Source organism: Pelecanus crispus, chromosome 5 (genome assembly GCF_030463565.1).
Source record: "Pelecanus crispus isolate bPelCri1 chromosome 5, bPelCri1.pri, whole genome shotgun sequence".
In the NCBI taxonomy this organism is placed as follows: domain Eukaryota; kingdom Metazoa; phylum Chordata; class Aves; order Pelecaniformes; family Pelecanidae; genus Pelecanus; species Pelecanus crispus.
The window spans coordinates 52,951,236-52,976,768 of record NC_134647.1 but is presented as its reverse complement, the minus strand read 5'-3'; the positions used below and the strand labels follow the sequence as shown (position 1 = coordinate 52,976,768).

General features: G+C 37.3%; 1 protein-coding gene across 2 annotated transcripts in view; it reads right to left on the bottom strand.

Moving 5' to 3' along the window:
- Positions 1–3,201: 3,201 nt before the first annotated feature.
- The window catches only part of RALGPS2 (Ral GEF with PH domain and SH3 binding motif 2), a 104,682-nt gene continuing 82,350 nt past the window's right edge, over positions 3,202–25,533 (bottom strand). Inside the window, exons 13-19 of one of the 2 annotated variants that reach the window (XM_075710573.1) lie at positions 20,423–20,477; positions 16,057–16,134; positions 14,378–14,483; positions 13,563–13,655; positions 6,767–6,872; positions 5,477–5,568; positions 3,202–3,231 (exon numbers count right to left, since the gene is read on the bottom strand). In XM_075710573.1, the coding sequence (XP_075566688.1) occupies positions 3,202–3,231; positions 5,477–5,568; positions 6,767–6,872; positions 13,563–13,655; positions 14,378–14,483; positions 16,057–16,134; positions 20,423–20,477 (560 nt within the window). The remainder of the gene's footprint in view (positions 3,232–5,476; positions 5,569–6,766; positions 6,873–13,562; positions 13,656–14,377; positions 14,484–16,056; positions 16,135–20,422; positions 20,478–25,533) is intronic. The other variant, XM_075710572.1, reaches the window with a different exon arrangement.

Here is a 25,533-nt window from a genome sequence, read left to right as displayed (position 1 = left end):
TTAACATTTACATGTGAAGTCTTGCTATGAAGATCTAATCTGAATACTTTTTGCTTATATGCCTCCAAAAGAGGGAACTGTAAGGGGCATCTTTAGTTTAAAAATCAAAACATCAAGAAGTGACAAATATTAGCTGAAGTATTTCAGCAGTTATTAAGAAGATAAAGAATTAGAGCAAAACATTAAAAATAAAAATCAAAGAGAAACTGCCAACTATCTGAAGTAGTCTGGATGACAGTCTTACCTGAATACCATGAGACCGTTGCTGTCCTTGTTTTCTCAGCGTTGGTTTTAATTATTTATTTTTTTTAACCCCCTTTTTAAAAAAAGCATTACTACTTCCTCACAGTGTATTTGACCTGTCTGAGTCTTTCCAAAGCTTAGCTGAGGCAGCTTTCCCTCAGGGAACAAAACCACCACCTCTTTCTGAGCACCATTGATCTAAAACTATGTAACATTTCAGTATTTCTGTATCGCCCTGTAGGACTACATGGCTAAATAGGAGATAAACAATAGGAAAGTACTGAACTACTCATTGTAACGAGTGCCAATAATGTTTTCCATGTTGTCATTAATCACTCCACTTATTCTGGCTACACATTTTAAGAAACTCCTCCCACAATATTCAACTTCTCCCACGAAAAACAGCGTATCTGAGGGCAGAATAACAAGGAAGAGTAGGAGGCCTAAGAACAATGAAAGCTGGTAACAGCAACAATTCACTAAATGATTTGTGAACTGTTTTCTTCACCATCTTCCTACCATAAAAACCTAACTCAAAACAGCTGGGAAAACACAAAAAACCAAGAATAAATGACACCTTCTGACCTGGCTCTGTCTGTAGCAAAGCTGTGTGATGTCAGGCTGTGGCTCCCAGTTGCATGTTTTCTTTCACTAACAGAAGAACAGATACAGTTATGCTGCAATGAACCTACAATAGCTTATTTAAAAATTCAAAATCCACAGATAATCCACAACGCTTAAAAAAGTACATACATTGTTAAAAAACACTTAGTTGTTGAGAAGAAACATACATTAAGTAATTTTTAAAATGAAAAAAACCCAAAACTAAAAGTTGTGCAAAGTCTACTACAGTAACACTGCTGGCTATGAAGATGTTGTCTTTACTATACACCCAACATGGGTAAACTTGGGAGATGTGTGAATTGCAGAGCACAGGCAACCCCTTCCCAAAATACATGACTTCAGGATCAGAACAGACTATTCATTCCCCATCAAAACAACAACAACAAAAAAAAAAATTGCAAAGGGACACAAATTCCCACGGTGCTTGTGGTGCAATTCTGACAGAAGCACGCTTCTACTGTTTTCTTTCTACCAAGAGCCAACTCACAAGAACAATTCTTGGAAACATAAACCAGCCTATTACCCTTTACATCACCAAGTGGTTGGGGTTTTTGTGTTTTGTTTTGGGTTTTTTTTTTATGTGAGATTGGCTTATCCTTCTTTTTTGCCCCCCAGAAATCAGAAATTAATAATTTCCATTAAGAGATTAATTTGACTCTGGGAAAAAAAAAAAAAGATAATTTTTAGGCTTCTACTCAGATGCAATAAACAAACTGTACATTTTCAAAATAATAACTACTAGTAGAAACCTTTATTAGATAGTCAGAGAACTCTGCCACAGACCGGTAGGTAGCTTGTTTCTTTTTAAAAAGGAGTATTCATGGTAGAATCTGCAAGCATATTTACGGCCACTAAACCACAACGTCAATGGAACATTTACTACTTTTTCACAGACTTCAAAGTTCTGATATCTGAGTCATATTTTGGACAATGTTTCCTTGCTTTACAAAGATCATATTTTTGAAGATTAAAGAAAGACTAATCATCCAGGAAACTATACCTAGGTGACGTCAAGGAAACCCAAATAAAGCAAGAATCAGTCTTAAGCATAAAACACACATATGAAGCATAGCTCCCTTTTTACAACCATAATGTTTTTCTCTGTGAGTAATTTCAGTGACCAAGAATTATTCCTGTCAAGGACAGAATTCTGATAGTCCCACACCTTTTCTCTCCTTAGGTTATCCTACCTTCTAATACATTAATTATTTGCCTGAAGATCAAAAGAGCTTCTGTATATAAGGTCTGTTTTAGGCCGTGTTATCAGTACCACACAATGTCAACTATTTTGACCAAGACAGATACTAAAAGTCAATTATTGCCAAATGAGAACATGAAAGCTTGAAATTGTGCCTCTATCTTTTTAAAATGCAGATCTTAAGTGATTTTATGAAACACCATACACTAACAGTGGTCCCTAACTGATAATTAACAGATACCCAGAGAAGTAAAATGTCTTAGTGAGCTATACCAAGGTGTTGTTTTTTTGTCATTCAACCTTTGCGTGTAGGAGAGTGACAGGCGTAGAAACAAATGGGAGGAAAACACTCGGTTCTGACCCAACAGTGCTTTCAGTTTTGTCTCTTCCAGACACACCCACTGACCACCCAAAACACATGAACTGCGTTTTTAACCAGGAATTAGGTAACAACGTACCAAAAAAAATTTTGGTATTTAAGTGCTCAGCCTTTGTGCCGCTCATTGGCAATACAGTACTAAGGTTTGCAAGCTCACAGCTATTTTAAACTTGCAGTTGTTAACGTTTCTTATACTTGTAGGTCTGAGAGAAGTAACATTGCTTCAGGCTAAGCGTGCCTGGGACAAGCTCCCATTGAGAACTCCTTGTATAGTCTAAACAACATCTCTAGAACATGTAGTACCTCTTTTGCCTGGTTCATAGCTTTTGATACAACTCTTAAATACCAGTTTACTTGTTTTCTTAAGAATGCCTAAAAAGGTGAGTTATTTTCAAAATTAGTATAAAGTTAAAAGAAACTCAAACTAGCTACAATCTATTTAACTCAAGCACAGCACCGCCAGAAGTTTCACACACACTATTTGGTGTTTCATGTTGTTTTTCCTTTCACTCTTTAAGGCAGTGGTTTCCACAGGTCAGTTCAGAGAATATAACGAAGCATGGTTCATGGCAATTCATGTTGCAACTCCATTTTTAATTTGGGGGACTCTACTCCCCAAACATTAGTGGTTTTATTCAGGGCTCCAGAGTTCAGAGATCGAGTTGACAGGCTCTGTTCTGGCACATTTTTCATCAGGACCTCGTTCTTGATTATGAGATGGTTCAAATTGTTCTTTTTTTTGTTTTGAATTGGCCTATTATTCAAAGGTCATCAAGTTGGCAGGAACCTGAAAACAAAAATATAAATGAGAGCAGATTTTACTTTGGGTAGTAGCCACTTACACTCCACTGTTTCACAGACTAGCCACCTGTTTAAATGCACACTGTTAACGCTCATTCTGTCTCAAAAAAGGGGGAGGAGGAATGCAACTATCATTCAGCAGTACAAATGTACTTAGAGCTGTAGGAAACCCAGGTATAACCAAAATATTAAACTGCTGCATGGTTTATAATTTTATTAAATGGCCATAGATCTTATTAATTTTGATGACATTTAAGATTTAAGTTGTCAGCAAAACAACTTTAACATGATAAATCTCAGCACCAAACTACACAAGCAGAACCTTCTCACTCGAGTCCCAGCTAGAGAATTCTTGGCACACAGGTCAGTGATTGACATAGGCCCTCTAGTATTTTTAAGACTAATTTTTAAAAAAAACAGAGGCATAAACACTTGCCTGGGCTTTTCCCATAGGAAACCTGAATGCCTGCTGCAGACATCACTCCCTTTCATGAAGATTAAAGCTAGTTTGCATTACATTAGTTTATATCCTCGTTTTCTCCCCATCAGGAATTTGCCTGACAGCAACATCTCTTGTTTACTCAGGTTATTAAAGAGCCACCACATTCCTGATGACTGTCAATAAATAACCAGTTTGGTCAGATTTGAAGCAAGCATTTCTTGCTTTACATTTACCATTTACCCGAGGAAGCAAGAATGATCAACTGGACTAAAGTTCCACCATTAAAATTAAAAATAACATCTATTAAAATAGTTCCCAATATTAGTCAACTGGGTAGGTGTCTATACTCTATCAAAAGCACGTTTAAACATGCAGTCTTTCTTTGGCAGTCACACTGTTAACAAATAAACAAGATCTTCCATTTTAAATAGTACCATAAGGCATTTCTCTAGGGAAAGCACTGCTTAGGGGTCAAATCATGATCACGAGAAAAATGTTACAGGATTTTTTTCTTTTTTTTAACTCTTTTACCAACCTTTGTAACCTAACGTTTGTGTGAAGCGCTGCTGCTTCTATGGGAGCAACTATGCTGCAAGAGCCCATATAGTACATGCCAGAAAACACGTAACAAATCATGGTAGTAGGGGTTTTGGCCTTTTAGTGGTAGGTTTTTTTCATTAATCCTCCCCTCCTGTTTTTTTTTTTTCCTTTTAAAATCTCCTACACTTATCTTCACTTTGCTGTCATATTTTCCACAGGAGGCCCCGCCAAGATCCTTAAGCCTGCTTTTGCACAAGCTAGGGGCTGAATGCTTTAAACAAGTTTGCATTAAATAGTATTGTTAAGCCTTATTGAACAAAAGCTGTCCTCAGAGGGCAGTTTTCAGGCTTGCCTGGAAGTCACCATTTTCTTGCAAACTCTTTGCCACTATTTGCTACTATTCCCACATTCTCCAGCCAGGAACCCAATTTCCTCTCCTTTGCACTGTCTTAAATGCTTTCAAGGGAGCTTCTGCAACCCTCCTTACTCCTTAGATTTCTCTCAGAAGCAGAGCTGAACAAGAAAGCACAGAAGGATCTGGAAAGGTCCTTTTGTTTTCCCTTGAAATTTAGTAGTGCTTTTGCTCTGGGAACTCCATAAACAAATGTGCAAAGGAAATGGGAGATTTACAGGAAGACAAAGTGGTAACTTAAAAATGATTTGCTGATGAAAAAGGTCAGTAAGAATTTATATGGGAACAGAATTTAATAGGGGTTGGAGTAGTCTTATCTTCCTTTTTGATTCATGGCAAATTATACTTTTGCTTTCAAAGTCTGCCAGATGTATCCGGGACTAAATTTTTTTTTTTTAAACACATTTTAGAAATACATACAAACAACAGAAAACGTGCATGCATGAGACCTGACAAAATAGTACTTCAGGAGAGTTATCTGGAATTTATATTGAATGCTACGGTTTACAGCTTTTTATATAACTGTAAAAGAGCCTTTTTAAAATGGGCACTTGGACAGATATTTTAAAGCATTCCTTCCATTTCCCCAATTGCTTTAAATTAGCCTCCAGATAGTCCCAAACCTTTCTTCATTACCACAGAAGCTCTGAGGACTTGTTTGCAAAGGGACAAACAGGAAATCTAAGGCAAATCAATAAGCATGTGAAATCAATGTACAGGCTGCTCAGAGTAGATTGCTCTTCATACAAAGCTATCAGTTACAGCTTGGTCATCTTGAAGATCTGTCAGTTTTGAGCTCTTAACAGCTCATATTCCTTTTCAACATCTTGCTCTCACCTGTTGTCTGTTGCTTTGGCAGGCAGCACTCAGGTGTTTAAACCAGAGCATTGCATTCATTCTGTTTCCAGCTTGAAATTTATATGAATTTCCTAAGTGAGAAAGGTAGAGGAAAAGCTGATAAACACAAACAATACTATATACTTAAATCCTACCCATATTCAAATAACTCTAAATTAAAACATTATGGAAAGATTTAATAGCAGAAGGTTCATATAATTTTACATTTTATCCAGCATAGGTACAACTTAATTGTTTGACCTAGTGCGAGAAAAGTTTCAGCTCGCCTGACTTCCTTTCCAACATTCTAGATTTCAAATAACACCAGTGTCAACTAGGAAAGAACAAAACATTTCTCAGAACTGTACAACAAAAATGCTTTTCTTCATTGCCATTATTGCAATTTGTTTATATATCATTTCATAATTTTTAATGAAGTGCAAGATAGCACTGAAATGCAATCTAGAAAGCTACATTTGAAAACTGTTCCTAAACATATTGATACATTTCAGACTAATACTTTCAGTGCCTGGTGTTATACACTGCTTGCTTGTGTTCAGAAAGACCAAGTATTACAAAATCATTTCAGGTTGCTGTTGCTGAGTTTAAGCTGACAAGCATTCATAATTTATACCACATATCAGTGGTGCTAGAATAGGTGCTCGGAAAATAAAATGTACTAAGACTTGAAGGAGATAAAGCAATAAAGAACATTAGGCTCCTTTATCAGAACTTCTAATGATGCTCCTTCTGTGCAGTTTGAAGTGCTATGGAAAAGTAACAATTTCTTCACAGTTTCACAACTGAAACCAGGGCGCTACGTCAGAGTAACAGAAATCAAGGCTTCTCTGCAAAACAGTCAAGATCTCTTAGGGTTTTTTTTCCTGGTAACAGCGCTACAGTTGAACAGATAGTTTGGTTTGGGGTTTGTTTTTCATTTGGAGAGGAGAGGGAACTGGTCAAGCACCTAGTGTTAGCTGAATATTGAACTTTTTTTTTAATTGTTAGAGTGGTCTAAATATAGTTTGAAAGAATGCAGATGAATACTTCCAATAAAAATCACAACTGGAGTTAGAGTTTGGAGAGTTCTTAGAACTTAATGAAGACTCCAAGGATTCTCCATGGACAGTTGTTCCCATAGCATTCTAAGGGCAAACATGGCATATTGGAGAGCAGTTGAATAAGTGAAAAGTAACATCCTTCCAATTTCATTTAGTTGCTTATGAATACCTCAGCAAAGCAAATGTTTATTCTGGGAATCACTGCACTCTGGGTGCTAGCATTGCCTACCCTTCTCAGAATCAGTCAATAAGAAGAGATCTGGATGCTCAGGGTCATCTGCCATCATCACCATCCAGCCCACCACTGACACATTCTTACTCGGTGTGGATTTGAACTGAAAATACAAGCACAGATGTAAACTAGTGTGAAACAAGAAGCTTCAGCCAGACTGACTGCGCTGCACAGAGCAAGTATTCACAGGGCCAGTTCTTCTCAGTAACACTGTTAAAGACACAGAATAACTTCAAAGGAAGCATAGCACTTCACAAAATTAAGAAAGTCTACGAAATTTATATGGAATTAGTGAAAACAGAACTTACCACAATGAATGATATTAAAAATAAATTAAAATGAATATCACAATCCCCCAAAATGTGTCAACAGGCATCTAAACTACACTGTATGAAGACAATAGCATTCCTCACCACATTATTGCGCATGGGTACGTACACTATAGTTCAAAAGTGCATTAGCAAATGCAAAGCTAATCCCTCCACTGTTAACGAACAGAAGAATTAAACTTTTCTGTGCTGTAATTATTCAAAGTTAACGTGCATTAATTATTATAATAGTCTGTAAATGCACATAATGTGAGTCCTGTGGACAAGATAACACAGCTGTGTAATTAAATATTATGACCTGATGAATGAAATGGATCAAACGAGGGCATAGATTCAATAGAAGAATGTAACGTGCTCCTTTATCGACAAGATGTACAAAATGATGGGATTTTCCCATTCAGGGTGTTACTCACACATTAACATGTAACTTAGGCCTCTTCTAAGCACAATACCTGTCTCAGCTACACTAGCCCCTCTCCTGACAGCATTTTGGACCCGTTCTCCTTTTCATTCACCTGGTCAATATTACTTTCTACTTCTCAGGCTTTTTCTCTACTTTCAGGCTACTCACCCACTAAATCCAACTCATTTCCAAACTGCAAGCTTCCTTCTTCCTGGTCTCCTTGCTTATCTATTAGTAGACCCTCACAAATCACCTCTCATTACTTGCTCAGGCAGTCCCATTCACTCCCCAATACTTAATTCATTCAGTTTCTCTCAAGTCTTCAGTTGCCAGATCTCCTCTTCCCACATTCACAGGTCTGACACAGACTTTTTTCATCAATCCTAGCACTCCTACCCTCTGCACTGCTTTACCTCACTTCTCTGCCCAGGAGGTCCAACTTTGCTATATGCTGCTCCTTATCAGATGTGTCTTCTTCCTGTCTTGTGAAATCCCTATTTTAACCTCCTTATTAGCACAGTAATTTTTACTTCTCTTTAATTACATTATTAGAAATGATAAAGCTAAAGCTATCTTGGGGATATTTTAAGTCATTGAAATGAATTTATAGTTCTAGAATACTTTTATTCTTCATACTAATGCCACATAGATTTACAACATTAAGCATCAAATGTCTTCTGTTTCATTTTAGAAGTATTGCTATACCATCACAAATCTAGAACTCTGGTTCAGCAAAAGGAACCATTACTGCTAATAAGTTTGAGGGTATCACAAGCAAAGCAGTTTATAAGAATATTCTCTATATGGGAATATAATTACTTTATAAATAAAATTCCAGTGCAAATCTAATGTAAATTATTCTAATCTATGTCATAGATTAACTGGAGACCTTGAATGTCCAGATAAGTTTATCTGTCTGGGACTTGTCCAACAGGCTACACTTTAGACCCAGGTTTAAAATACATTAGAACTTGAAATGAACAAATATTAGACCAATATTTGAAACAAAAAGTATTTTAACCAAGTTCAAAATAATTTAAGAGTCCAGTCTCTATCTTACAAACCTTTGAATGCATCGTCTGTGTACTGCCCTCTATGTCACTATAGTTACACTTGCAGGAACCATTCCATAGCAAATTCCTACCAGTCATGTTCAGCTGACATTTGTGTAACATCAGTGGAAATTTAAAAGCTTGGAAACTTTGAAGGGATGCTTGTACAGATAGCTTAAAAGTGTAAAAGTGATGATGTCTGTTCTTACGAAAGACCTGCCTGCCAAACTGCAAAATGGATGCCCTTTTTTTGATAATTACTATGGATAAAACTGTGGCAAAAGACCATTCCTCATAAAATCTGTAGAACCACATATACTAAAATTAAGTAACTCTACTGCCTTTGGGCGGTGGACAGATTTGGTAATACCTCTTTAGAAGAAGTAGTAAATTATAAAGCTCTATCATACAACATTTCATTACAGTGAGGGCTGGATAACGTAACTTCTTTCCAAATAGAAACTAAAAATTCTTTGAAGATTCCAGTCAATAATGGAAAGCATTAAGGAATTTTATCTGAAAGAAGAAATAAAGACAGGGAAAGGGAATAAAATAAGTACATAGCTCATGAGTTCTTAGAAAAAAAAAAAGTAAGAATATATTCAGGATTTGCTATGGACCCACTGAAGACATTGCCTTGAAAAATAAGATGACACAACTTACACTTAATAGGGACCTGCAAAATGCAAACTTTCAGGTAGTCCTACACAGCAAAAAGCATTAATAATTCATTTTTTAATAAGTCAAATTGAGTCACAAAGTGGTTTTAATAGGTTACAGATCAACAACGTACCTCTTGAACTGCACTCATTTCTAGAGTTTAATGAAAATAGCACCTTTGCACTTTCCTATCTTAGTTATATATCATAACAGTAGTTATACAATATGTGAAATTACCATGCAAAACTGCTACAGCTTCTTGTTTTTTCATTTTATTCAAAACAATTAGTTAATCACGGTACTTCTCCAAAAAGTAAAAAGCTCCACACAAGGAAAGTGTTTCCTACCAGCGTTAATCTGTCATCACTTGAAACACATGTCAGTTTTCCATCCCTGTGCATGGCTGGATTTGTATTCCATGTTTACATAGTCCCCCAGGGCAGTTCATTCTCCACTGATGCATAGAGCCTTGCTAACAGCAAGTCTGCTTTGTTAACATGAAGGGAATGAAGGCTTCATTGTAATTTAATGTTGCTGGTTCCTCTTTGCTTTTTTTATACAGGCCACTGGAATGACACTCTTATTATACACATAGAAAACTACACAGCTAGGCTTCACATAACTACATTTTTTTGTTGTTGTTCTGAGCTCAAAGGCATTTGTACATAAATCTTTGAATCAAAAACTCTGAAGTAATCTGTGAACAGACTTTTCACTCCAACCTTTTGGCACCTACAAATCTCCTCCCTTCTCATCTCCTGTTGAGATTTTACACCTTTCTAATATTCAAATAATTTTCCTGGTGGCTGAACATACTTCCTAGAATGACGGCATTCTTTATCAGGGTATTTCAGTGAAAGTGCCTGAGCAACACCTACCAAGTTTTCTAGTGCCAATAAATGGGTCTAATTCTGAATATAACACACAATGGAAGGCTTGGAATGAACAAGGGTTCATGCTTGAGCATGAAGGCTCAAAAAGTCTCCGTTGCTTTTCCAAGTAGCTACAAACATGGAAAAATCTCTCATGCATGCTATGTTGTCACAGAAATTGGCAAGATTTTGCCAGCCCAATCACTATGAACAGTTTTTCATGGGAATATTCACACTTTTCAGGTGAATGCTTCCTTGAAGACTAATTTTAAGTTGGCTATTTTTACCATTGTCCTTTTCTAAAGGTGTGCAAGTGCTACAGTTTTATCACAGAAGCTTGTTTGTGGGTACCATTTCAGCATATGAGAAAACCTGAAGCATTTGACACACGTTCCTCTCGGATTCTCCTGTACCAGATCTCTGGGCTCTGACGTTCACATGCTCATTACAGACAATTTTCCATTACCCTAGTAATAACTGAAACCTGTCCGCTACTTAAAATACAAAGCTTATTATATTTAGTAGTCTTTCTTAGTAGATGCAGCACAAGAAAATTTGTCATATCCAGATATCTACAGCATCCTCTTCCTTTGAACTAGATTCACATCTAGAATACACACGATACTGGATGCACTCCTTTGACCACAGGCATGAGAAGAAGGGCTGGCTTGCCCATGTCTAAAAGGCAGCGGACTTCTTGCCCTTTTTGCTGGATTACACTGGGATTTTTATGCACTGATTTTCCAAAGAGGTTGGCTATTATAAGCCTGGAAGAGCTTTCAGTGTCAGTGCATTCCAAGTCCTCAGTCTCAGCTGCCTGAAGCAACAGCAGCAGCAGAACGGCCAAAAGCATGCCTGTAATCAAGGCACATTTACCATGAGAGCTCTAGCCAGGAAACTTTATATAGCAGACTGACTTTTTAACTGCCAGCGTTCCTTTCCATGTCACAGAGGCCTTGAGAAAGGCAGCTAAAAAGACATGTTTACGTGGCTCCAGAAGATGCTTGGAATATCTTACCTAGGTAAATCTCAAATGTATCAATCTTTGAAAAAGAAATCTGCTTCAAAGCAGAGAGCATCATCCTTTTTATCCATTTAATCTCGACAGTAACAAAACAAACCCTAGATCTAGTGTCAAATCTCTTTATTTTGCAGAACGGACCTCTTAGGAATATAACTGGACTGTATTTGTACAGTGAACATATACTCAAGCACTAGCTATCTACAGATGGTTGACCATCCACAGTTTATTCTCTCTTGATTAACTTTCTGAAAATGCAACCAAATGTGAATTGAAGCATGACACTTGACAAATCGTCTTTACAGACTTCAGAACAAAAGCCGAGGCTTTGTACAATAACCCTATAGTGAAATGGATGGAAATCTAAGCCATCAATAGATAGGCTAAAAGTACAACACAGGCAGACTAGCTAAACAAAGTTACTGACCACCTATTATTAGGCTGTTTAATAAACTGGAGTCTCTCCCTCTAATCCCCTAATCTCAGCCTCCCACAGCAGTTACCAGGTTATCTTCCACCTTAATTTCAGCACAAAGATTATACTCTGTGTTACAATAACCTTTGGAGCAGAAGTATGTGTGCATTTACTGTGAACTATTTGTTTAAATAAAAGACAACCCAAACCATAGCTAATAGGTATTACATTGTTTTTAATCATGACTGCACCTGGGAAACCAAATCAGAAACCTGAGCTTCATAACACACTTTGCATCCACAAACAGAACGAAATATGTTCGCTGCCCTAAACAAGCTAAAAGCAAGACATCAGCTGTGTACAGACAAATCCAAGGTTGTGCTGGATAGTTCAGTACAATTCCACAGAGCCAACTGTTAAAAAATAAATCTGCTCTAGCTTTTTACTACCGCTCCTCCATCTCCCTTTCCTGGGAACTGCATTGCTCAAGCTCCACTCAGTATTCACAAGCCATAATGCTGGCAGGCTTCTGATGGGTAATCCTGCCAGCATTATGGACTTGAATGTCTCCTAGCCTCTATCTGCAACCTTTGTTATTGGTCTGCTGACACATCCTTGGACAAATAAACACAAGAACATAAGGATGCAAGACAGATTTTAGTTTCTTAGGCACTAGTCTCTGTTCACCAGTAGTTTAGTTGTTGTAGGTATCACAACACATCAGTGCCTTGGGGAATATTAAAAGTCAATTCAATAGGTTCAGAAAATAATTTTTGAAAGAGCATTCTAAATGGGTATGACTGCATTTCAAGACTTTACTTCTGTAAAGGCTTTTGCAGTAACAGAAACTCAAGAGGATCAGATACCAGACCTGAATGTTCACATTTGTTACCTTTTTACTTCATATACTTTTCCTAAGGAAAGGGCAAGGCCATTTAAATGATTAAAACTGTTATTCTAAAGGAAACGTATAAGCAAATAGACCACATAAAAATTCAAAAGACTTAATTTCCAAACAATAAAATTACCACTTATGCAATTTTTCCAAGTTCTCTAATGCCATATGTTATTTAAATTATTTTAAAATATTTATATACAATAGTGGAAGAGCTTGATTGAATAGGTACAAGTATGGTAAAGTGTTCCATCATTCAGTACTTCGACAGACAGTGGACAGAGACTTACAAATACACAGTCTATTCTTAAAAGAAAAAAAAAAAAATGCAATTTTGGCATAAAGCCTAAAGGCATCACATCAGTAACAGGAGCACAAAGCCTGAAACACTGGCCAAGGCAACTATAAGTAATGGTTCCGAGTGTGAATGAACTCGGAAAAAGATCCAAGTACCTCAAATTTTACCCAGTTTCTTAACCGAATCTCTGGTGGCATCCTCTTCCATTATAATTAACCAGTGAAACAGGAACTATGCACATCATAGCATCCTTGGAACATCTACAGAAAATCCTTTTACTACTTCCTCACATAAGCAAAGTATTTTTAGCTTCTTTCAAATAAAGTTGCAGTGAACAGAAGGAAAGCCAGCATCATATGATATGCTAGCTCTCTGCTTAACACATGAAGTGTTTTGTACTCCATTATAGTTAACGGATTACAGGATTAAACAGAAAAAGAGAGTAATCTAATTTTACCACATATATGAAACCAGTACAGACTTCTCAGTCTTTCCACATCAATGCTTGTTTGGATTTCAAGTAGCAACAAACTGTTGCAAGACTCGGAGATCATTAAAACATATCACTTCTATCTTAGGAAAGCAGACAGATCCAATGACATAGTTCCCTTCCTCATAGACCAACAAATTCAAAGAGACCCATGGTATATGCAAAGCAGATGTTCTTGATGTAGCATATAAACGTGCATGCTACTTCCACTAGGGCATATCCATATGAGGTGACTGACTGGAAGACAGGATAGTGCTGACTAGAAATCATGCAAGTCCTGAACTTCTCTCAGTGTTTACATCAGGAAATCAAACTTTAATTTTGGCAGATGATACCAGAATATACCTGTTTTACATACATGTTTTCTTTCTGTAGCCTTCAGAGATTTTGCAGCATAGTAAAAGAGTTGGGTTCCACACAATGCTACCCAGTATTTTGTCCAAGATGCTACCTGGAGAGAAAAGGGAAAAAAACCCAAAAGTGCAATGGGTAAGTGAAATGTTTCATAATATTGAGCTGTAAAATAGCAGGCACCATCCTGCAAGAACATGACAGCACTAACTGCCCAGCCATACCATCAGTCATGTTTCCAAAGCCGCTGTTTCTAGTTATTCATGTAGGCCTATGAATGCATTAAAAATCTAGAAAGCAGAACGAACATGTGCCTTTCCTCACTAATCCGAGAAAAATTTTGTGCATCTTACTCTATACTTCCTGCAACCCTTATTGAACACTTCACTGAGTTAGAGTACATTTGTGTCTTGTCTTTTCCATTTTATGTACTGCCATAAGGTATTTCCCATTGCCATGAATATGTATTTTGATTTATAATTCATAATCAAGCACTTGCAATGCAAATGCTAAGGTTTATTATCTATTGATAAATTGTTAGGATCCACCTACCATTCAGGAAGACAAAACATGCTTCTCTCTTTTAAAGTTATCAGTAATTGTAAGAAATTTTATGTAGCCTGATGCTTCTCTTCTACTCCCTAGATCATGGGTATAGCCTTATAAACTGAATAAATCCAAACAGAAGAATGCAGTGACCCTAAACCTTAATCAGCAAGGCAGAGGAGATCTCAGACACTTGAATCAGTTGCACAATGGCCGTTTTATTGTATTTATAACTGGGCAAAGAAAGAAGGTGAGAAAATGAATTAAAAATCTTACTGTTGGTTTTTTGCCTTCTTTCAACAAAGTCTTCCTCCTGAGAACACCTTGAATAGTAACTGCTCCTGGATACAAATGAACAGCCAAATCTTCAGATTCTAGGGAGCTGAAAGGAGCATGTGAAGATTTGTGTGAAAAAACTATTTTTCCTGAAGTAGTTTTCCAATCATTACCACAAACTAATGCAAACATCTGTATTGTAATTTAGAAATGCCAACTTTTTTTTATTGGACTTCATTGTAGAAAAAGACTTTGGCTGCTACAAGGAATTGCTGTTGTGGAATTTACACTCACGAGCAAAAGTGATCAGAAAAATTAATTAGCCAAGCAGGTAATCCTTAACTAAAAAATTAAAACTCAAGATGCAACTTAAGTACAAGAACAATTAATTTTAAAGAGCAAATGTTTGAAGTACATTCATACAGTTGTTGTACGTGTTAAAACCTCTCCTTCAGCCCTTGCAAGAAAGATTGAGTATTTTTTTGTTAGCAACACTGGAATCATTAGCACATCAAAAACGAAGCACAGCTCAAACATGCACAATCTTTAAAATATCTGAAAGCAAGAAGAGTGGGCAGTAGCAGTAATAAAGAGTAGAAACCCAAACCACAGCTTCAAGGTCTTTTAATGCATCTGGTGCTCTACTAATCATCCACCCTATGCAGGATCTAAAAGCAATGGGCCAAAACAAATGCCAGGTACAGCACTTTGAAAAGAAAACTTAGCTTTATTAAAATTATGAGGCTGACTGGCTTACAAAACTGGCTTTTCAATCAGAAAAAAATTACAACAGGAATCATTTCAGTAAATGTCAATCAGAGCATAACTAAATTGCTGAACCCATCAGTTTTCTAGAAAAGCCAAGAAATTGAACAGCACCTGAAACTCATTTTGAAGCCAGGATTTGCTGTTTCATCCATCCTAACATTTATGAAAGTTCAAAGTAAACTGGAAATCTAGCAAACATTTTCATTGCAGCACCTACTGAGGATGATGATATGGAGACAGTTTTGGACATTGATAGATGTGAACATGAGTTTAATTCAGTGAGACAATGCTTGCTCCTTAACATGAAAAACATTTCACAGTTAATGGCCATCTCTTTCCCAACTACAGTGCCACACAGCTGGAGACAGAATTTGTATTTTAATTAATCAGAATAATCAGTTATATTACTCTGTCAGCTTGCAAATAATACTATATATAATAAATTGGGGCCAATTTTAATGCATTACTCATTTTAGCCATATCTCTGATTTCAGGGAAGAGAGGGAAAAGAAATTCAATACAGAACTGCCAGCAAAGAAAACATCTTGAATGCCATCCATTAGCACAAGAAGCAGCTTTACTGTCCACATGAGAACTACTAACACTGCTACACAGTGGCAGGCAGTTAAAAAGCTACCTCTAGTAAAACATCTTTAAAGCCTTTATATAAAAAGATCCAAATGGTTCAGAATTTGGATTTGCAGACCAGAATGAACAGAAGCCCTTATGGTAATATAGATTAAGTCATTGAAGAGAAAAGCTTTAAGCCTGAAGAAAAAGGTCTCCACCTTTATTTTGACATGTAAGTTAGAAAGGCAACATCAGAAAACACCCCCTTAATTATTAAACCAAACCAAATCACCAACACCAGAGGGAAAGTTTGACACCTCTGTGTGCAGTGGGGATTGTACCTGCTGGCCTTCATGTGGCCTCGATAGCCATTTCGTGACACTCTTGTCCCCGGACCGAGAGAATGGTACAACCTGTTCCTGTTGGATTCCATTATAAATTGTACGTATTACATATACTTTTATTCACACAAACAGCACAACTGCTAAAACAGCACAGTATTTTTTTTGTGTGCGTATCACAAAGCCACTTCTTCTACATAAGAAACAGAGGATCATTTTATTTAGAAAAAATGCATGCAGGGGTAGATACCATGGTTTTTTATTTCATCAGATGTTCTCTTTGTCAGAACTCATAATGGAGTGTTTTATTGGCACATTGGTATAATACATTTTGAGAGCAAATTCTGCATTAAGTTCTTCGAGATTAAATCAACGTAAAGGAACCATATTAATAAAACTTGTCTTTAAATTCTGACTTTAGATGCTACTACAAAAAAATGGTTTCAATTTCTATGAGTATGCACACACACAAGCTGTTGGGCTGAAAGGAATCAAAAGCACTATCAAAATATGCCTGACACTGTTTAAAATACTGTTGTATTAAGTAACCTTGAAATAAGCTAAGCAATATTTCAATTCTCCAGTTCATATAAGCTTTAAATGTTACCTATAAGCTTCACGTTTCAGAGTCCTTAACCTGATCTATACTGTTATCCCTCACCAGGACTTGTGTTCTAGACCTGCCTCTTGAATACTACTTTGCTTCATTGAACCTTGTTTGTCTGGATTGAATCCCTTAGTCAACTGAATTCCATTTAAAAAGTCAATAGAAGCATAGGCACTTAGTCTTCCACATCCTATTTTTTATCGATTTTTCTAGTTGCTTGTATTATGCTGAAAGATTGAAAATCTGCTCTAATTCTGCAGAAGCAGGCAGTTAAGTACAAGCCTATGAGAATTTTACAGGCAAAACCTCCTACGTAATATAAATCTAACAATCTGTCACCTGTGAGAGGGGCTTTGCACTAGCTAGAAAGCTGCTTATATACGGACAGGGCAGTATTTCTCAGAATGGGAAACCTAAACAAGTAGCATTGTCATGTTTTGATCTGAACTCAGAATAGCATACAGCAGGCAAACAAAACAGGCTTAAAGAAGGGATACAGTAAAAGTCAGCAGCATTAAACAAGAAAAATGGGTGGGTTTTGTTTGGTTTTGTTGTTTTGTTTTTTTTAAACCAGCTCAAACTATTGCCTTTGCTGCAAGAAGAATTATCAAAAACTTACTAATGAATAACTGTCTACTAATCTATCCCAGAAGTTGCCATCATTTGTTTTTCAACACAACCAGTATCTTCAAATTTCTGATTTTTTTTTAAAATACATTCAAGTTATAGACAAATAAAACAATAATTAAGACGAAGAAAACCATAATACGAGCTGTATATTTGTGTGTACATATATTTTGCGTGCAAATGAAATATGTTTTCTTCTTACTCTTAAGCTTGGTTTTTTTGCATAACAAGGAGGCTATCGCTCTTGGATTTGAGCTATTTCAGGGAAATCTATTCAGAGACACTCAGGATGACAACCAATGAGACTGAAGTGCCACTTAGTATACTGCCCTTTACATGATATAACTGTCAGGACTTGGAATTAAAGTTCTTCAAGTAATTTTGATTAGCCTGAAGGGACACCCCAATGCTGAAAGCTCTTTCTCAAGTTTCAAACTAAGTTTCTGCTGCATTTTAAAACAATCAGTGACTCTAGTTCTTATCCCTTCTGCATTCCCCCGTTACAAACAACAGGAGGGCCAGGAAAACCAAGAATATTTGTTACAATTCCTTTTGTTACCTGGGGAATCTGTGTGTGGAGTATCTCATTTCTTCCTGTTAGGCATATGATGCAGATTTAAGCCCTCCTACCCAAAGATCCTGCTCCTAAATCACTGGGAAATATTGAATTCTCACATGCACTGCATAGGAAGTAGTCATTAATAACACTGGATGTATCCCAATTTTGCCAGTAGCTGTTAATTCCAGGCAACTAATGTTTCTCCCTCACTTAAAGACTCTTTTATAAGAATGGAAACCCACTGTACAGATCAAAACTAGAGAGACACCCTCTCTAGTTATCTTAAATTTTGGTATTTGCATGTCAGTGTATTACCTATTAAATTCCAAATCATGTTTGGTCATCTTATAAACCAAGAAACAGACACAAGGTTGCTGTGTATCTCTAGGAATTTCACACATAATGTTTTGAGTGTCTGTAAGGAACCCAATCCCTCTCTCTGGAAGCAGGCAAGAGAACTTGCCCTCAAAGACATGCAACTTCAAACAGAGTTCTCAAACAGCTCTCTCAGGAGAGAAGTATATACTGAAGGCAAGTGGAATTTGGAGGATGAAGAGCAATCTTCTAACGTAACTGACATGGAACAAACCTTTTAACTGGGGGGAATCTGAGCCAACCAGTTCTCATTAGGACAGGGATGAAAAACCTCTTTGTCTCAGAAGTCCACACAACAATTCTGGAGAGTGTTACCACGAGTTTAAGCCTAAGGCTTACTAAAATTTTTCAGTGTCATAGAATGACAGAATGCTTTGGGTTGGAAGGGACCTTTAGAGATCACCTAGCCCAACCCCTCTGGCAGGGAGCAGGGACAGTTTTAACTAGAGCAGGTTGCTCAGAGCCCCATCCAACCTGACCTTGAATGTTGCCAGGGATGGGGCCTCCACTACCTCTCTGGGCAACCTGTTCCTGTGCTTCACCACCCTCATTGTAAAAAATTTCATTCTTATGTCTAGTCTAAATCTATTCTTTAGTTTAAAACCATTACCCCTTGTCCTGTCACAACAGGTCTTGCTAAAATGATTGCCCCCATCCTTATTATAGGCCCCCTTTAAGTACTGAAAGGCCGCAATAAGGTCTCCCCGCAGCCTTCTCTTCTCCAGGCTGAACAACCCCAACTCCCTCAGCCTGGCCTCATAGGAGAGGTGCTTCCAGCCCTCGGATCATTTTTGTGGCCCTTCTCTGGACCCGCTTCAACAGGTCCATGTCCTTCTTGTGCTGAGGGCTCCAGAGCTGGACGCAGCACTCCAGGTGGGGTCTCACCAGAGCAGAGCAGAGGGGCAGAATCACCTCCCTTGACCTGCTGGCCACACTTCTTTTGATGCAGCCCAGGATACGGTTGGCTTTCTGGGCTGCAAGTTTCTTTTGCTACTCAGGGTAAAAGCACTCAGTTCACCATTTTGTCTAAGGCTTTTCCATATAACTTTTTCGCTTTGAGAAATAATCTGAACTTGATTAATTCCATAAGGCACCAGGGAAGGAAAAGCAAGAAAACCTTTTGAATGTTGCACGTTGCATCACAAAGCACATACAAGCTAGAGGTTTTCTTTCTGACCCAATTTTTTTTCTGTCCTCATGTGGAATGTTCTTATTACTTATGTAATGGAATCAAAAGGGCATTTCCTCATGTATGTCATCATATTTATAGCATGACATATCAAAGAGTTCACCTTTGGCACAGAGAGCTTTTCAAAGATTTCTTCCAAAAAGTAACACAGAACTTCAACTGCTTCAATGAATTCAAGCAGAATATAAGGTTTGTGGTAACAGTTCCCAAGTACAATAAGACAGCTCTTTGACAAAACTTTCTACAAAACATGTCTTCAAAGCATGGTGGAAAAAGTCATCCATGGCAACTCTGAAGCTGATATATTACCTGAAATTGAGTTATAGAAGCAAGCTACGCACTGTACTGTCCATCTTACTCAGCTGTGGGAAGATGAAATTTCCACCTTTTACTATGTTAAACTACAGCTGTTAAGTCTTTTTCCACATTCTCAAATACAACATGGGAAAGGACTGAAGTGGTCAATGTCACCTGAGCATTTGCAGGTATTGGATGAGGAGCAAGATGTTAATTCTGGCAAGGGGCATTTTTGTGTTTTCCCACGTAACACAAGGGCAAGTAAAAATGAAGTGAAGAGCAGATGAGAGGGACAAAACAGGTGAAAATGTCAATGATAAGAACAAAGGGACCAAGAATGCATAAAATATCTCAGGGAAAGTGAAAATGAAAAACAGACAGGTCACATGAACAGCATACACAGGATATACAAATATATAAAACCAGAAAAATCATTTGGGCTTTAATGGCACAGCAGTTGGGGTATTTAGAAGAATGTGTGCAATGAGTAAGCACCTAATCAGACAAAAGCCCTATTAACTACTAGTAAGCAGAAGGTAATTCTCTGCTGTTTTAACAGATCCAGTGAACTTACTACAGTTTATTAATATTCTTACATAGGGAAGATCTCTAGATCACTAAAATAAATCATCATTTTCAGGACTGAGTGAGAGGTTGTAAGTAGCAATGTCTGAATAGAGAAATGCAGGTTCTGAGCGGCAGTTTTTCTTACCTTTCAAACGCTGGCCATGAAGTCTCTTCACTGAGTTCAGAACCATCACTGCTACCTTGAAAAAAGATACGAATGAATGATATTTTATTTCATCATCTCAATCCATCTATTTCAATTATGTCTGTTTCTCCTCAGAATATTTAAGATTAAATGTGTGAAGAAAATTTCACTAAAATACTACAATGGAAATAGTTTGTGATTTGCTTCAGGAATTTCACATAAACTCAGGCAGAGATTTGAAGGGACAGGGTCTAGGTGCACATTAAGAAGTTGAAGAAAATGAACGCTAATAAATGGAAAGGCATTTTCAAAATTAAAGAACATCCTAGACACAGATTTGTCTGATTAACGCAACAAGCATTTAAAAAGAAAGTTCACTTATTTAAATAATTCCGTATGAAGTCATACATGGTCATGACACAGAGGTGGAAATTCACAGTAGTGCAAACTCATTGCTGAATCTCCAATACATTAGAAGGCTTTACTGATTTGAGAAGCCTTTAAACTTTTTAAAGCTATCTCCCACTTACTATATCAGATTACAACAGATTACTTTTGCGCTTCACAAAGCAATCCAATGTTACTGCAGATATTTTATTTTAAACACTGGAAGTAGAGGAAAAAGACAAAATCCAAATATCTGATGCATCCACTCATGGCAGGCCAATAAATACCATACTAACTTTACAATTTTAGTAAATTCCATCAGCCTGAAAATGAGTATTTAAATACAGACACAAGGTAGTCTTATTTGTAATGTTGTTAAAAATCAGTAAATATATACCAGTATAGAAATACTGTTAACAGAACTCAGTAACTTCAGTTACTAACTGTACTATAAACAACGTTCAAGCTTTGTCTTGCTAGCTCTTCACCTTTCAGACCAGACCAGCTTCCCATGCCAGCTACCATCCTTGCCCTCCACTTCAAGCCAACATGTGTTTTTGGCTCCAGAGAATCCCAGCTCCTCGGTTTCAGCCTAATTCAATGTCAGTCACTGCTAAAAGCCCATCTTTTGACACACTAACTTGACAGCTTGTTTGCTCTGCCTCCTGAATACCGATATATAAAAGGAAGAACTGATTTACAGTGATTTTCAGACAAAGTAAAAAAAAAAAAAGTCTGTATCAATGCACCTTACTTAAGGGTTCCCACAGAGAAACAAAGGCTGAAAATGGGAACAAGTTCTCTGTAATTTTACACAGAAAATCAGCAGGGAACAGTGGTACCCTGAAGAATAAAGCTAATCTGTACAAAGGTAAGTCTGGATATCTGCTGAGTAAACACAGAGTAAAGATAGAGGCAATAAAAATTCACACACAGCAGGGGTAATTCCAGCCAAAAGCCACGGACTGAGGTTCTCTCTGTGCAAAATCCAAGAGAAAATACATGCCTTTATCTGCCAGCCAATTCAACTTAGATGCCTCTTTTACAAACATTAGCTCAACATCCTCGTGTTAACATGATCTCTAAGGGATACTGGATAATTTGGCCTTGGCTTATCCTGAACTTTTCCTAAAGGAAGGTCCTAACCTGGTTCACACTAACATTACAGTAAAAGGGACTTGTAGAGTGGAAGATCATTCTCAGATCATTCACCCTTCGGCATTCAACTGCTTAAAAGGTTACATCAGCAAGTAGCTTGTCCATAAAAGAAAAGTACAGTTGCTTATACCACTGTGACTTATACTTCCTCTGTAGCTGCGAGGACAACATATCAAAGAGCCACAGTTACTACAGCTGAGTAAGTGTTCTTACTTCAAGTGACTGTCTGCACAAATTTAATCTATCAGCAAACAGTCATGCCAGTGCCACAAGGCAGGTGAGTAAAAAATGGCTATAAAAATAATCAGAAATTCTGTTCAGCACAGTTTACATCTGACCTGCACCATGGAAAAGTAAAAGAATGCGTGGACTGAACCCCACATTGTACTACACACTTTTAAATATATAAAATATAAAGGAATACCACCAGACCGATCATGAAGTATCCCAGGCAAAACTGGACTAACCAGTTGGACTAACCTATCCAGATGGAGCCTGCTGTTAGAATAGAAGTCTTTGCAAAATCCCAAAACAAAGCTTATGGTTTCCTGGAAGAAACAACTGTCACTTAATGTTTTCAGCAAATTCTACAGTCACATCACAGTGAAAAGCTCAATGATTTATTTCATCCAAACAAAACCACAGCTGCACTCTCTGTAAGGCAATATACAAAGTCTCATCAAATAAACAAGTAACATTGTTTAGGGGTTAAGAGACAGAATCAGATGTAACAGAATTCAGGGACAACTTTAAGCAAGTATTTTGGGTAAGACCTCCCATATGACTGTCTTTGAGGAAGACTGTTTGTAGTAGAATATCTTATAGTAAGACCTTAAAGTACTGTAATCCTTTTAGCAGGTGGAAAGACAATTAGGAAGCTAGGTTTCAAGTATGATGATTTCTCAAGAAAGGGAAGCCAGCATCCTGGGCTGTTGTGAAGACAAGAGTGAGTTTCTTGAGCCATCTAAACACCAAGGAGCACAAATGAGAGAATGGCATGAATTGGAAGTGAAAAACTGATGCTACTATCAGGTGCACTTGCATCAAACTAAGGCACAGACTGCATTATTCTAAGCAAATGTAATAGTCCAGTATGGCAGGTCCTGGACTGTTTCTAAGAAGGCCTGATCCAGACCTCTCCAAACAGAGTCTCTCCTATTTGTTTCTATAGGTTAGCCTACTTAGGAATTTTGTAATAATTCTGGGTCAAAGGGACCTTGGGACGTCATCTGGTCCAATATTCTAGTCAAAACAAACCTAACTTGGTGGTCAGATTGCTGAGAGCCTCATCTAGTCATGTTCTTCAAGGAGGCAGAGTCTATTGTCTCTCTGAGCAACCCGTTACCATGTTTCACAACCTGCACATGAAAAAGGTTTTCCTTGCACGTAAGTGAAATTTTCATTGTTGCCACTTGGAGCAGTCTGTCATGCAAAATGGTTCAGTAATTCCTGTTTACCCCAGTCATCCAGCCAACACTGAAATTATTAGGGACACCAGAATCTTACTTATTTCCTTATTACTGCATAGATTTAGCTTTATGTTAACAAGTAGTGCAACTTTAATATGACTAGAGCTCTACTTGATTGAGGCCCACATGATAGAAACCCACATAATTAGAACCCCGTAACAATACTGTTACAATCTATACAGAAATTGCCAATTACACTTTTAAAAGCAATGTTAATTTGGCAAAAAGTGGGCTAAACATCACAGCTATTGATTTAACATTTATATTGATGTTTATACAGGTTTTAAAAAATTGTAACAAAAGCCTGGAAAAGGTTGAATTCTAGCATTTGACTAGCCCTCTAACATCTATATGGAACATCTCTAACAGGATTTTTTACTTTCTAAAAAACTCTAGGAGAATTTTTGCACAACAAAAGTTGTGCAAAAACCCACCCCTTTTCCAAAAAGCCAAAGAATATATATTACATGCCTCCCTCCAAAACAAAACAGAGGTGAATGGAACTGTTTTTAACTTAATAGAAGTTAGATGTCTAGCCAAATTCTGTTTAAACATTAAGTGCACTATTTGACTATCACCTCAACTGGAAATATTTCATTCATTCAGTACTTTAAAAATATATCACCTTCTTAAATTCTTCTCAAGTATGTACTCAACATTTGAGTTTTTCCAACAACCTCAAGCAGGTCTTCAGGTTAAACTTAATAACAAATCCTAGGTAGTATAAGTCCTTTCTATTAAGTAATGGTCTACACAAGTTTTGACTTTATGTAAGAAGCTACTTGACACAAACCACAATCTTCCTTGTTTTCTTTATTGCTAATAAAATTAAGAGTTTCTTGTACAGGATGAAAAAAAATATCAGAGTTGTGTTTATCTTTGCTACATAACATGAAGGCTTTTTCCTGTCTTCAGAGTAACAGCAATTGGCAAAATGTTTTTTTCACTAACCATGCTGATGATTATCCGAGAAGTTTTGGGATTGTTTACACAGACCTCTAGTACTGCAGCTCAATACAGACAGGATTTTTCTGTTCCCATTTGTAGATGTGCATATATATATATGTCTACCCTACAGCCACACAAACAGTGTGAGGCTAGGTTCCTAGTTATGCGATAGGGAATGCCTATACCATTGCATACCCATTCCCCACTGGTCACGGCATCCACTCATTGCTGAAACTCTGAGGATATTGAACATTTAACACAGGCGTCCTTTATCCAGAAGTTAGTCCCCAAAGTTAAACAGGTGTTAATATAAACAAACCAACCCCAAAGAGTTTAAAAAGTATTCAGACTAAAAATTCTTTCCCCTTCTCAAATCTGCAGCTGACACTCTCTTGGCTCCAGTTACACAGTGTTTCTAGAGCTCTAGTCACTATAGCTGGTGACTGAACTGATAGAGCTTGAAATTCTAATGTGAAAACACAAGAAATTGGTCAAGAGGCCTGAACATCAATTGCTGTAGCACAATACAGCCCAGCTAACGTCATGGAGATGGACTCCATGCCCTAAAAGTTATGTTCTGCCTTGTTGAGTCTATGACCATACTGAAAATCCTCATAAATATTTAACTAGTTCATTACCATTTAACTATTGTACAGTAAAGTTTAAATAGCTCAACTTTGGCTTGCTAGTTAACCAAATAAGAATAGCGTGAAGACTGGCAAACGACTCAAGCAATATGATGCCAGAGAATCGACACAAACTTTTAATACCATCACTGATAATGAGTTTCACCATGAAAAACTAACAAAAGCAAATAACCAAATGGATAAAGATGGGGCAGAAACAGGGGGTTTGTACAATTGCATTAATCGCAAAACACCCAGCGCACATGCCTTGGACCAAACAATACTAATAGGGCTTGGGGAAGAAATGGCGTGCTAGAACTCCTGTATATCCCTCTCCTCCTCTCAAATCCAGACACCTATGTGTGCATTTTTCACCTAAAGTATTACACAGCATTTGTATTTACCCTATCACTAATAAAGTAGCAGTTCACAATAGCAAAACAGGGTATCCACATTTAGGGCAAGAGACAGACATCTATATACTCATTTAAATGGAATATTTAAAAAAAACCCAAACACCACA